Raw genomic sequence first — 12,454 nt, 5'->3', positions numbered from 1 at the left:
TCCAGCAGGAACTAACTCACCCTGTAATGCTATTCTTTCCCAGGCTTTTGGTTCAGGCTCAGTTCCCTCCTCAAGCAGCCCCTGGTATCCTGAACATCCTGGCAGAGCCCCTTTGAGCAGCTCATTTCCAGGCAGTGATTCTGCAAGGCGACAAGAGATTTTGCTATTTCAGGTTCCCAAATGCTTTCAGGTTACCATTTCCTGGCAGGAAAGGTAAAGGCATCCGAACTACAACCACACACAGCTATCACCGGGCAGTCCAGAAGATATTGCTGCTTAATTCCTTTTGAAAACATTGTGCAAGTTGCGAGGCACCTGAACAAACAACCTGGGCCAGAGAAGAGCTAGCTGGCTACCTAACAAATACTGCCTTGAAGAGAGGCAGCCTGGGGCAAATATGCTTCAAAAAAAGGAATCCTCAGCTGAGATTGTCCCTGAGTTGTGGTCCTGAGCAGGCAGAGGAAGGCTCATGGCCCCTGTGTGCCATCCAGTCCCTGTCTACCCTCTCTCCATGCAATGACCTGTGGTTGCTGTGGTAGATGCTTGGAAGGATGTATGCTGCAGCTGTCTGCTGGAAACCTGTTTCAATAAATGAGCAGTGGGAGCAGGTAAACATGCCTATAAATGCATTAAAGAGAACTTTCTTTTTTTTGGCCCGTGCCAGCTTGGAAAGCCACTGCGCAAAGCTGAGCTGCTCATTTCTGCTGGGAAAGGGTACAACAGCCAGCAGGTAAGCTGACATGCTTAAAGGAATCAGTAGAAAATACAAAAAGTGGTTTAATTCTTCCAGGTCTGCTGCTCGTATTATGTTCAGCTATTGAGTTCACCCCTCTAGGTGAAGTGTCAATGCCCAGTGAGGCCTCACAGTGAGCACCGAACCCCATCTCTCTGGGTTTCACTTGGTCTCTGACCCTCATGATGTGCAGCTCTACATCAGGACCTCTCCAGGCTGCCTGGGACATTCATGCTCTCTTCTGGTCCTGCTCTCTTCTGGCCCTGGGCTGCCTGGCTTTCAGAGAAGGGGATAGGGAAATCTTTGAAAACTCTCTTGTTGCCACAGTGATGGGGGGATGTATTTGAAGGGGGAGACCTTCAGTACAAATGGCTCACCCTAAAGGTGTAAATTAAACTAAACCCAGATGATTGCCCATTTCCATTTCCCTCTGATTTTGTTCTGTGGAAAACAAACTTCCCCCCAAATACCACCTCTCCTTTGCCACACACTTCCAAGGGCATCCACTCTTTTGGGAAGCATTCTCTAAGAAGAGGGACTTTGATGTCAGGGTTTCCTCCATTCACAGTCTTTTGATTCGAAAAGCAGGCTCAGTTTTAGGAGTCCCATGGCAGGGCTTCTCTCTGCCTGCACAGCTCTCCTACACACCTCCACCCCAGGGGCAGGGAATGTAGGCAGATGCCTGACCCCGGAGGCAGGCATGGTGGTACGGGCATCACATACCATGTGCCATGGCACAACAGGTGACGAGGAGCTGCAGGGCTCATGCTTGGGGACCAGCTGCCCAGAGCAGGGCTCCCAGCAAACCTTTGTTGCAAGAGGCAAAAAGCTCCTTTCTTCTCTCCTGGTGACTCACCCTGCCTTCGAGAGCCAGGGACAAAGCTGCCCCTTTCCCTGTGCTGGGAGAGGTATTCAAGGCAGGAGAAGCCTTCCCAGGGCCCTCTGCAAAGAGCTTTTGGTGCCTGCTCCAGAAGAGCCCTGGGTTTGAAGAGATGCTGGAAGCCCTTGGAGGCTGCGTGAATGCCAGCATTCATTCAGTGCTCACTGAGCCATTCAGCTCTACCCACTGCTCCCTCAAAGAGGAACAAAAATGAAAACAAAGTCCAAATGCTTTTCTCCCTCAGTTCCCCCCCTCCTCTTACAGCATCTCTTTGCATGCACTCTTCTCCCTTCCCCTTGACATCTCCGCTCTCAGCCTTTTCTCTGCCAGGAGGAGGGAGAAAATGGGGACCCAGACAGGCAAAGGGGCTTCACCAGCATGGCACTTGGGTTTTCTCCTCTCACCTCTGCAGAAATGGGTGAATTTCTGATTTTTTGTTTGCACTTTTCTGTCTTCTCCCTGGTGTTCACAGCTTGGGTTAGCAAAGAATCAGAGGAGCACACAACAAAGAACACATCTTGCCCTATCCTGGGGCAACAGACCACTTATGGGGAGAGAAAATCTCTGCCCTGGGCTTCCTGCAGCTCACAGCCAAGGTGCCAGGACATGGAGAGTGGGGGACCCCCTTCACCCACACAAGAGCCCTGGTGGAAGAGAGCCACATGCCTGCACTATACTGCTGGCAGCTGGGATGTCCTCAGGGACGCTGACTTCATAGCTGCTCTGAAGGAAGATGGGTCGGTTGTCATTGACATCCAGGACAGTCACATACACGGTGGCAGTCCCGGTGCGCCGGTTCCCAGTGGGGCCATTGTCTGTATGGGAGAGAAAGGTGAGGGGAGGTTTGGTCACCTCCATCTCCTCCTTGCACAGAGGTGGTGCTCAGCCCTCGGCTACTGAAAATAATGGGATCATAATTTTTAAACTAAAATCCTGTCTTTTCTGCAGCTTGCAAATCCCACACTGAACCATGGGGTGGTTTGGTTTTTTTCTGCCTGTCCTCAAAGAAAATGGAAAAGCTGAACCACCCCCAAACTCTGCCATGGAACCATTGCCCAGCAAGGCTGGAAACACAGCTAGTCATTAAAGCAACTTCATAGACTAAGAGACTGATGTATGCTGGAAGGGACTCCTGGTGGTCAGGGATTTGGGAGATGAAAGCAGATGGGTCTGATGAGTTTCCTGTAGACTCAGCTCAGCTCACAGCTAAAGAGCACCAGGACCGGTTGATGTTCAGAAGATAAGGACATGGCACAAACAATGAGGCAATGGGGACCATAGGTTGGGCTTGGCTTTTCTGACATGCCCAGTGCAAATGAGCATTAAACCCACTCAGCCCATAGGATCTGCTGACTGGGAAAACACATGCAGTCTGATACCCATTGGAGGGGCAGACAGACCCTTTACTGCTTGGGATCCAGTCCTGAATACCCAACCGGTGCAGCATGCCTGCTGCAGACCCTGTGGCACCTGCAGTGCCATGCCCCCAAGATTTCTGACCAGGCCGCTTATTTGTCCTTTCAAAAGTCTTCTGTAAACAGGCATATCATTATAAAACTCTGGGAATGACGGCCAAGATGCGTTTGGCACATGGGCCCTCTGCCTGTGCCAGGTGGCTCTGGATTAATCAGCAGCAACTGAGCCAAAGGCTGGCATGGCATGGCATTAGGTGAACAATGCTGCGGTGCTGGCATTTCTAGGTGGAGATCTGCCCTAAATGGTGTGGAGCTTCTTGGGAACGGGTGGCCTTGCGTGCCCTGGGGGAAAGGGAAAGCCCTCGGGTGAGCCTGAGGGGTGAATTTACTGTCTGCAAAAGTCATATTGGAGTCAGGACATATTAATGCATGCGAGTTGTGAAATGCTAATGCCAAACACAGGTTCTGGTTTATAGAGCGCCTCAAAGGTTGCTGTCTGACTTGCCCATGAGGCCACTCAGCACACACACAGCCACCCTGTATGGCTGTGTATCAGTGGTCCCATGGGAACAGTGGGAAATCCTTACCGATAGCCTCCAGGATCAATGTGTATGATGCCACAGTCTCCCTGTCCAGACTCACGACTGTCCTGACCACCCCATCTCTGAAGCCAACACTGAATTTGCCGTCCTGGTTCCCACCTGTGGCAAAAGACAAGTACCACGTCACCCTTTGTCTGGATGTAGGGAGCAGAGTCCGCACTGCATGCGATGCTACAGCCTGGGCATGGGGTCAGCCCAGCTGTGGAAAACACAAATGTTCAGCCTGCCCTCCTGAAGGGCACACACTTGTGAGCAATGCAAGTTTTGTAGGATGAGCTTGTCTCTTGTCCTAGGCAAAGCATCTCTGCAGCAGAAGTGGGCAGAGCATCTTCTCTCTGCCACACCAAACACCATGCCTGCCTCACAGCGCAGGAAAAGAGAGATGGTTGTAGGAAAAGCTGAATCATGTAAGAGCCAGATCATTTCCTGAATGCTTCGGAAGCAAACTGGGGTAACTCTGCATGTGGCCTGCGGTAGCTGTGGGGCAACACACACTGTTTCTCTTGTGAGGGAAGCCAGAGCAGCTGTGAGATGAAATGTGAGGCTGCTTTTGTGAGAAAAACAACTCTCCGATGACACTTCTATTTCTGCCCTTTTCCTGAGGGCTAAATGCCACATGTGCAGTTTGCAAGTCAAAGCATGAGGGGTCCCAGGGGGTTCCCCAGCCTCCTGCTGCAGGTGCTGCAGATGCCTGCCTGCTCCCTGCCCACCCAAAACCACCTGCACACAGGGCTACAAGGTACCCTAAAACTCTAGGGAGGCTTCCAACCATAAATGTGAATGCTGTCCCAGACCTTGCTCCCCAGCGTATTCTGCCCATCCTCATGCTTTTCCTGGCTGTATCCCGGAGGAGTGAGGGCAGGGGATGCCTGCGGCAAGGGTTCACGGCGCGCAGGGCACGGGCAGTCAGCAAGGCCGGAGCCAAGCGGAGCTGTTCAGCAGAGGGCGATACCGTACAAGGTTTGGAGGGGCTGGGAAAGGCAACGCTGATGTGCAGAACACCATGGCTAAGGTCTGGGGCAGCCTGCTCCTTTCCACAACCACAGATTCCTTTTGCAGCGTTTTGCAAGGTTGGCATACCTGTGATGAAGTAGCTGAGCTCAGCATTCAGCCCAATGTCAGCATCCGTGCAGTTGAGCCTGACCACTTTGAAATCCCGGGCCACGTTTTCAGGCAGTGACACGTTGTAGACCGCCGGGAAGAAGGTAGGGTTCTCATCGTTCACGTCCAGAACTGAAAGAGGGAGCAGACCTGAGTGCCCTCCCAGGGCTGCCCCTCCTGCAGATGCCAGGCTGACTTCTGCTGGGCTCCCAAAACCACCTGCCTGCTGCTCCCTGCCATTTGTGTGGTAGGGGTGCCTGAGCACCAGCTGTAAAGAACTGTCCCCATGGCTGCAGGCTCTATTTTAGTTGCCTCTGACACTTACAGATGCCTCCCCTTACATCCAAAGAAACCTTACATAACTGTAATTAAAGTTACTGTTTGAACCAAACTAATTTCCATCCCTGTTCAAAGGAAAGGGGGCTTAAATATAAGCTTAGTGTTTCCTGGTGTATGGAAAAGGCCTCTGGAGTTACAGGACCAGAAACTTCTTTTTCCAAGCCCTGGCCTGAGGATAATGCAAGGTCAGTTTATTTCCAGGTGATCCTTATCCTCAGCACTAGCCTTGTGTGAAGCCACTAAGTAGAAATGTATTAAATTAAAGACAGACCACAGAATAAAGGCCCAGCTCTGAACTGGGATTGCTTGGGCTATCCAGACATGCAGCTGATGCAAACCACATGCTGAAGCAAAAGGCAGGCCAAAATAAAAAGAAACACTGGGGATGTGAGAATGAAAGAAAAACAATACGGAATTTGGAGGGTCTGCCAGAAATGCCATATTTCCCCCATCTCTGCATTATGCTGACTTCACACTGGGCAAGATGAGGTCTGTGTAGATGGCAGTGCAATGGGCTGCCCTCCCTATGTGTTACCGTACATAAAAACTGACACAACGGGTCAAATCATATACCTGATTCCTCAGTGTATCTCCTATGTAAACTACATTTCCTCTGGTGAGGTGTCCTTGTCACCCATCTTTTTGGGATCAGAGGGGGCTCTGCAGCCAAGCAGAGCTTGGAGGGGTCTTGATGCACCCACCTTTGACAGTCAGGGTGCTGGTGGAGCTCTTAGAGGGCACACCGGCATCACTGGCCACCACCCGCAGGTAGTACTCAGCAATTCTCTCCCTGTCCAGCACAGTGGTGGAGGTGACGAGCCCGTTGGTGCTGTTGATGAGGAAATCCATGCGGGGCATCCCCACCTGCATGCGGTATGTCACCTGTCCATTTGGACCCTCGTCCAGGTCGATGGCCACTACCTGGCGGGGAGAGTGGACGGAAGGGATGAAAGGGGTGAGCATCGGGGAGCCCGATCATGTCCTGACAATGAAAATCACAGTACATAAATCCTGAGTGTTTCTTTGCCCTCAGGGATGCTGGGCTGAAACAAAGGGGCCTTGAAGCATCCCCTCTGCTGGGAGCGAGCACATGTAGTAGGATAGCACAACCCCTTCTGCATCTTCCCAGTTGCATTGCTAGAGGATGGACAGGATGTACTGTCTGCTTTGCAGAAGTGATGGCAGCAACAGCAGCAGCAGCTCCCAGCGTGGGGCATGGCAGCAATGGGACATGCTCACCTGGAAGACAGAGGATCCTGCAGGAAGGCCCTCAGCGATCTCAGCGGCGAAGGGCAGGTTTTGGAAAGTGGGGTCGTTGTCATTCAGGTCCAGCAAGTTGACAAAAACTGTAGCACTGCTGGTAGCTCGCAAGGGTGGCCTCCCACCTGTGGAGGCCAGGAATCGGGTCTCACGGTTAATGCCTCCAACCATTTCCACCCCTTTCCCCTAAAAAGGAGCCCTTGCTTCCTGTGCAGACAGTGATGCAGGATGGTGCTGTCCCCTCCAGGCACTGACCTGTCCATGTTACCCCTTGCACTGCTGCCCATTGGACTAATGAGTGCAGTCCCCTGGCAGGATAAAACTGACTCTGGCAGCAGGCATGCAAGGCAGACCAATGGCTACCTGTGTATGCAGCTTTAAAACAAGAGCAGCACCAGCCTGTGCTTATCTCTTTATGGCAGGATGGATGGGACAACGGCTTTAGCACAGTGCTGAGTGGTGCAAGAATATAAAGGGACAGAGGTTATATGTACTGCCTGCCTCTTGGAAACAGGCTGGATAACAGAAAATTATCTTCATATCTTTTTTTCCTAAAAAAGTTTCCGTAAGATCCTCTTTCCAGAGAAGAATACATTTTACCACTTGATCAGCTCTTTTCTCCCAGCTGCTCAAGTGACTTTCCTAGATACTGACGAAGCCAAACTGAGAAGAGGGGGAGTTTCTGCCCCCCAGGCTCCTCATCATGCCTGATACAGAAATGACTGTGCTTGCATTTTGAAGGTTTCTGGTTTGTTTTAGCAGAAGGTTTTAACCTACTCTCATTTTCTAACCTCAGAAACATCTTTGCAACTTACCCTTAAAACAGAAAAGAAAAAGAAATTTCATCATAAAAGAAAAATCAGGCTGAGAAAATTCAACTCAACACGTGAAAATCATCATGAAGGGAAAGCGGAGGGTGAGGAGGTTCATGTTTGCACAACCTGAGAACCAGCAATTTCCAGCTACGGTGGAGCAAGACAAACCACTGTGGCAAAGAGGAGTGGGACAGAAGCAGGGCTTACAGTCAGTGACTGACACCACGATCCTCCGCATGAGCAGGGCCTCCTGGGCATTGGGGTTCTCACGGTCCAGCAGCACACCGGTGGTGCGGATCTTGCCCGTGGTGCTGTTGAGGCTGTAGAACTTGTTGGGGGGCCGGATGCTGTACACCACCGTGCCATTCTCGCCCAGGTCCGGGTCGACAGCCACCACCTGCCGCCGAGAAACAGCAAAAATTAACGCAGGGAATTAATTCCCACAGTGAGTTCTCACATAGATTCACCAGTGCCGAAAAATGTGGCTGAGCTCATATAAGAGGCTTCTCCATACCAGCAGCAGCAAGAAGTTATCCTTTCTCCATACAGCTATATATTTTCATGATACTTGCAGAGATTTTGTACCCTTGAGACCTCTGCTGTGGTGTTAAATCTCACTAAAATTGTCCTGCAAGCCTGGGAGGTAATGACACGGCAAGAAAGACACAAGCACGCAGCAACTCAATGGGCTTTTTACTTTTAAATAAAGACAGCTATGAAACAAGCATCCTTCAGAAAAATAAAACGTAGAGGACAAACAAGCACACAGAGGAACTAGTGCTGCTGCATTGGAAGCACTGGAAATAATTCACTGGTGGAGTTCTCCATGCCAGACATTTTGTGCTTTACTGTTCTCCCTGTGACATTTATAATTACAGGGGACACCTACATTAACAAAAAAACAACTTCATTACACTCATAACTTCCCTGCCCCCTGCTGCTTGTCCTGCAGCTGAATTTACATCATATCAGTGACACAATAATTATTTTCCCAGCAACTAATTGGGATGTCAAAGGCAAGACGACAGCAAGCAGTCACTGAGCAGTGGGGCTGGTGCCACACAGAAGAGAGGAAAATGCCAGCCTTGGGCTCAGGCTGCACTGCCAGACCTTTCTTCCTCCCTGCCACAACTCCTTTTCTATTGCAGCCTTCCTCCTTATATGATTTTGTGGATTCTCTTCACTTTTCTCTCATTTATTTTCCGTTTCCTGCCCATCATTTTTCTCCTGGTGTGATGGAGTACAAGCCTCCCTCTCTCCTCTTTTATTTCACCAGAGGGACTTGAAAGGCTGTAAATCAATGTCTCTGAGAGAGGTCCTTGAAGGAGGTTGCAGGAGAGGCTAAGAAAAGGAGAATGTGGCCAAACCCCACGCAATCTAGGGAGGAAAAAAAAAATCCCAGCAGAGAAGAGAAACACATGGGACAGGCAGCAGTGAGGAGGCTCAGATGGTGCCTGACTGAACGTAACACCAGTTAGGAGATGACTCCCTGCTCCAGCCAAGTGGGTGACAAACTCTCCAGGTGAAAGGAAAAGGCTTTTAGCACAACAGCCACCTTCCCTTGCACTTACTGTGGTGACGTCCGAGTTGGGGGGGGTCATTTCCACCAGGTTAATGAAGTATGGCTCATCCTTCCACGTGGGGTAGTTGTCATTGATGTCCAGCAGCGTGATGTTCACCTGCAAGAGAGCAGGCAAGTGGTATTGGTTCCTGGGGCAGCATGGTGTGTCCCCTGTGGGTACAGCAGCACCAGGTACCCAACACATGTTCACCCTCCAGAGGGAAAGCCTGCAGAAAAACAACCTCTTGCATCTTTACAGCAAAGACTCCTTGGCATATCTGATCTTGGTTTGGCTCACATGTACTTACTACCTTGCAGTTAAAAGAACTGTGGGAGCACTAGGTGTTTTTTCAAGCAGCTACTTCACTGGAGGGGTGGGATGCAAAATTGGTCATGGTGGTGGGAGAGAGTTGACAGTGGGAGCATGGCAGGAAAGGAAGGAAAATCTGACTGGTAAAAAGAGAAAAAAATAGAAGGAATAAATGAGAAAGCAGGAGAGGATACAGTAACGGGGGTGGGAGGTGCAAAGACAAGGAAGCATGGGAGAGGGTGGTGCTCTGAAGTGTTACCTAGCTTCATTTTCGGCATTGGGAAGTGGCATTTAAGTGACAGTAGTGAGCCTCTGAGATGCATTCTGTTGTCCAGGAGTCTCTCACCTGCCCGCATCACCCATTTCAATCCAGCCTGTGAGTCTATAAAGGTACCTGAGGGAAGAGCTGTAATTCAAGGGAAGGAGGGCAGTGGGGCAGGATTGAGCCCCCGGTGCCTGGCTGAGCGTCTCCTGGGGTCTCCTCTGCGCCCAAGTAAGCGGGTCCTGCAACCGCGCCAGGCTGAGCTGCTGGCGCCACCCGGTGGCAGAAGAGGCGAATCTGGACGCCACAGTCCCCAGGCCCAAGCCAAAGCACAGCAGTGGTCCCGGGGGAGGTTGGTGACCCACCTGTTCTCTGAGTATCTTATGTGCTTGTCTGACACCCAGGGACCTCGCAAAGCCCGTGAATGGACTCTTATTCCCAGATCAAGAATGATTATAGGGAACAGCTTTGAGTCGCAGGTATATATCCTTGTTAATGACAGCAGACAAACTGAATTTACCACCCACTTCTCACCAGGTTTTAATTTTCTTTAACTTTTTAAGAACTATGATGTGTGTTTTTTTTCTTGGTTTTTTTTTTTTTTTTAGTTGCAATATGTGTTGCAAAGAGTTTTGCCTTTGTATAAAACTATTAGGAGAACATCATCTCATCCGGATCCCCAAAGGGGAAACCAGCATCCATCTTGCCATGCTGTTGCCCAGCCATGGCTGTCATGTGCCTCAGGGAGGCTGCCGAGGGAGCTTCTGGTCTGCTATATGGATCATACACTTCCTGATTGCTCTCAGCAGTAGCAACAATTATCTTAGGGATCTTCTCAGCACAACCACAATATATCTCTGCATCACCCTCTGTTGCATGGGACATCTCTCCTGCGACCCAACTGGGTATTCCAAGGGGCAAGAGCACACAAATGTTATGAAACGTTCAAGCCAACATGGTGGCATGAGCAGTGATAGATGGATCTTTGGCTTTTGACCTCCTAATATTTCCAAAGACTTACAAAACCTTTGCAAACAGCTGGCCTCCCTGACGTCTGCAAAGGGCAAGGCAAAGCACTGGGCTTCAGTCCACAGTACAATGGCTTTTACCTCCACTTGAACTGTCTGAGGAGCCTAGGCATCGCAAACTGGTTGGAAACCCTTGATGCAGGCAGTATGTGAATAGTAGTCATCAAGAACAACTAAGCTTGCCTGCAGGCTCTCCAACTAAGCATTTTCTCAAGAGGCATGAACAAAGGGAGTCATGCTGCAGGTGGAATAGGTACCTGCTACTGCCTTCACATGGAGAGCTGGACACATAAAGCTCTGGAAGGTCAAGTGGCTCCTGAGTGAATGGCTTGCCAGGAAAGGAAGACTGATTTCAAGGTCTACACAGCCCGGATAGTCATTGTGCAAGGGCTGTGAGCAGTGGTAGGAGTAGCCCAGAGGGCAGATACCACTGTAAGCTCTTTACCCATTCACACAGCTAAAATTGAACACTGATAGCATACAGAACTGAAGCATTGGTGCCTGGGCAGCCCTTCCCAATGCCAGCCCTAGGCAGGCACCTATGGCTTGAGGAGATGGGAGTTGCTCCTTCACACACTCACCATAGCAATGCCTGTCTTCTGATGGTGGCCCACGCCTCCATCCACTGCCCGGACAATGAGGATGTATTCGGATTTGGCCTCCCTGTCCAGCAAAGATGTCGTCGTGATTTCTCCTGCAGCCGCAAGGGATGAGAGAGATTAGAGATGTCGTATGGTGAACAGGGGCACTGGTGAAAAAAAGGGACACTCAAAACCAGAAACAGGGTCCTTCACAAATGGGCCCTTTCTTCTTATTCAGTTTTAAATACATGGGTCCTGGAAAGGTCAGCTTGTCAGTAAGCTCCTGCAAACTTCCTGCTGTAACTTCCCACAGGAGCTCATCTAACAACACACTCGTTTCTGCCCATAACAAACTGAAAATTATGTCAGCGCAGGAAGGCAGGCAGCCTCTCCTTAGATAACATCAGACCTTGCAGCCTAAGCTTTTCTTAGGTGTCACTTCCACCAGGAGCTGAGCTTCCACTGATGCCTCAGTCAAAGCTCTCGCTGTGACCAGGAAAGTGGTAGTGTCTGAAATCTGGTGAATCCCTTAGACTTTGTGTCTCCTAAGCAGGCTGCTCCAGGGAGAGGAGGAAGGCGAAAGAGGAACAATGGTGGGGCAGAAAACCAGGGGAAAATGAAGAAAGGGAACTGAAAGGAAAAGAGGAAGAACATGTACAAAGGCTCACCTGAGCGAGCATTGATCCGAAAATGTGAGGACCCCTCCAGTGAGTAGATGATCGACTCCTGCCCATATTCCCTGGACCGGTCCATGTCAGTGGCATTGAGAAACAGCACCGTGGCTCCTTCCGGGAGTCAGAAATGAGGGCTCGGGTGAGCATCTGCACCCTGAAGCAATTCTACCCAGCTGCCCTGTGCCCCCACACCACTCCTGCAGGTCACCCAGCCAAGAGGTCCCATCACCTGCATGCACAATGGAGCCAAAGCCCCAGGCCCCTCAGCTACAAAACTGCCATGTCTCTGGCTACCTCTCCAGAAAGCCATCATCCCCCCACTTCTGGCTGTAGGAACCCCAGGGCCCTTCTGCTAGCCTAGAAAAGGAGCAGGGTATGCCCCATACCTGCCATAATGTCCTCCATGATGGTTATAACGTAGGAGGGCTTGCTGAATGTGGGGGGGTTGTCGTTTTCATCCTGAAGCAAAGAAAGTCAAGAGAGTGGTTGGGAAAAAGGCAAAATTGTCAGGTAGCTGTGAAAGTCTGGTTAGAGGGATGCTCCTGGTTGACTGCATCTCAAGATGACCAGCTCAAGACTTAAGCATGGGAAAGGTGGACTTGGGGTTAAGACTCCAGAGGTCTGAGCACACGATTTCACTGTGGAGACAGCTGAGGTTAAGGTAAGTGGATTGCCAGTGACTTTGCTGAGCTATACAGTGGGGAAATACCAACTATCTCATTACCAAGCACCCTGGGCAACTGGTCTGAAACCAAACTGGACTGGCCAGTGTAGCTGCTTAGCTTTGGCTGCCTTTGTTTAAGAGGACTGCTGTGGGTGTTTGCAGAGAGATCAGCTACAGCATTTTTTGTAAAGAAGCTGTTAGCATACAAATGCACTCCCTCCAAGCCTGT

The 12,454-nt window shown here is 50.5% G+C and overlaps 1 protein-coding gene across 1 annotated transcript in view; it reads right to left on the bottom strand.

Moving 5' to 3' along the window:
* CDH23 (cadherin-related 23) overlaps positions 1–12,454 on the bottom strand; it is a gene marked incomplete at its 5' end in the record, with an annotated part of 131,001 nt that overhangs the window by 18,353 nt on the left and 100,194 nt on the right. Inside the window, 10 exons of the mRNA XM_010012102.1 lie at positions 2,280–2,428; positions 3,616–3,729; positions 4,711–4,863; positions 5,772–5,991; positions 6,310–6,455; positions 7,353–7,542; positions 8,717–8,824; positions 10,888–11,000; positions 11,556–11,672; positions 11,948–12,020. Of these exons, the coding sequence (XP_010010404.1) occupies positions 2,280–2,428; positions 3,616–3,729; positions 4,711–4,863; positions 5,772–5,991; positions 6,310–6,455; positions 7,353–7,542; positions 8,717–8,824; positions 10,888–11,000; positions 11,556–11,672; positions 11,948–12,020 (1,383 nt within the window). The remainder of the gene's footprint in view (positions 1–2,279; positions 2,429–3,615; positions 3,730–4,710; positions 4,864–5,771; positions 5,992–6,309; positions 6,456–7,352; positions 7,543–8,716; positions 8,825–10,887; positions 11,001–11,555; positions 11,673–11,947; positions 12,021–12,454) is intronic.

Source organism: Nestor notabilis, unplaced genomic scaffold (genome assembly GCF_000696875.1).
Source record: "Nestor notabilis isolate BGI_N333 unplaced genomic scaffold, ASM69687v1 scaffold9453, whole genome shotgun sequence".
NCBI lineage: Eukaryota > Metazoa > Chordata > Aves > Psittaciformes > Psittacidae > Nestor > Nestor notabilis.
The sequence above is the reverse complement of the archived record's forward strand: the minus strand, read 5'-3'. Positions and strand labels throughout refer to the sequence as shown.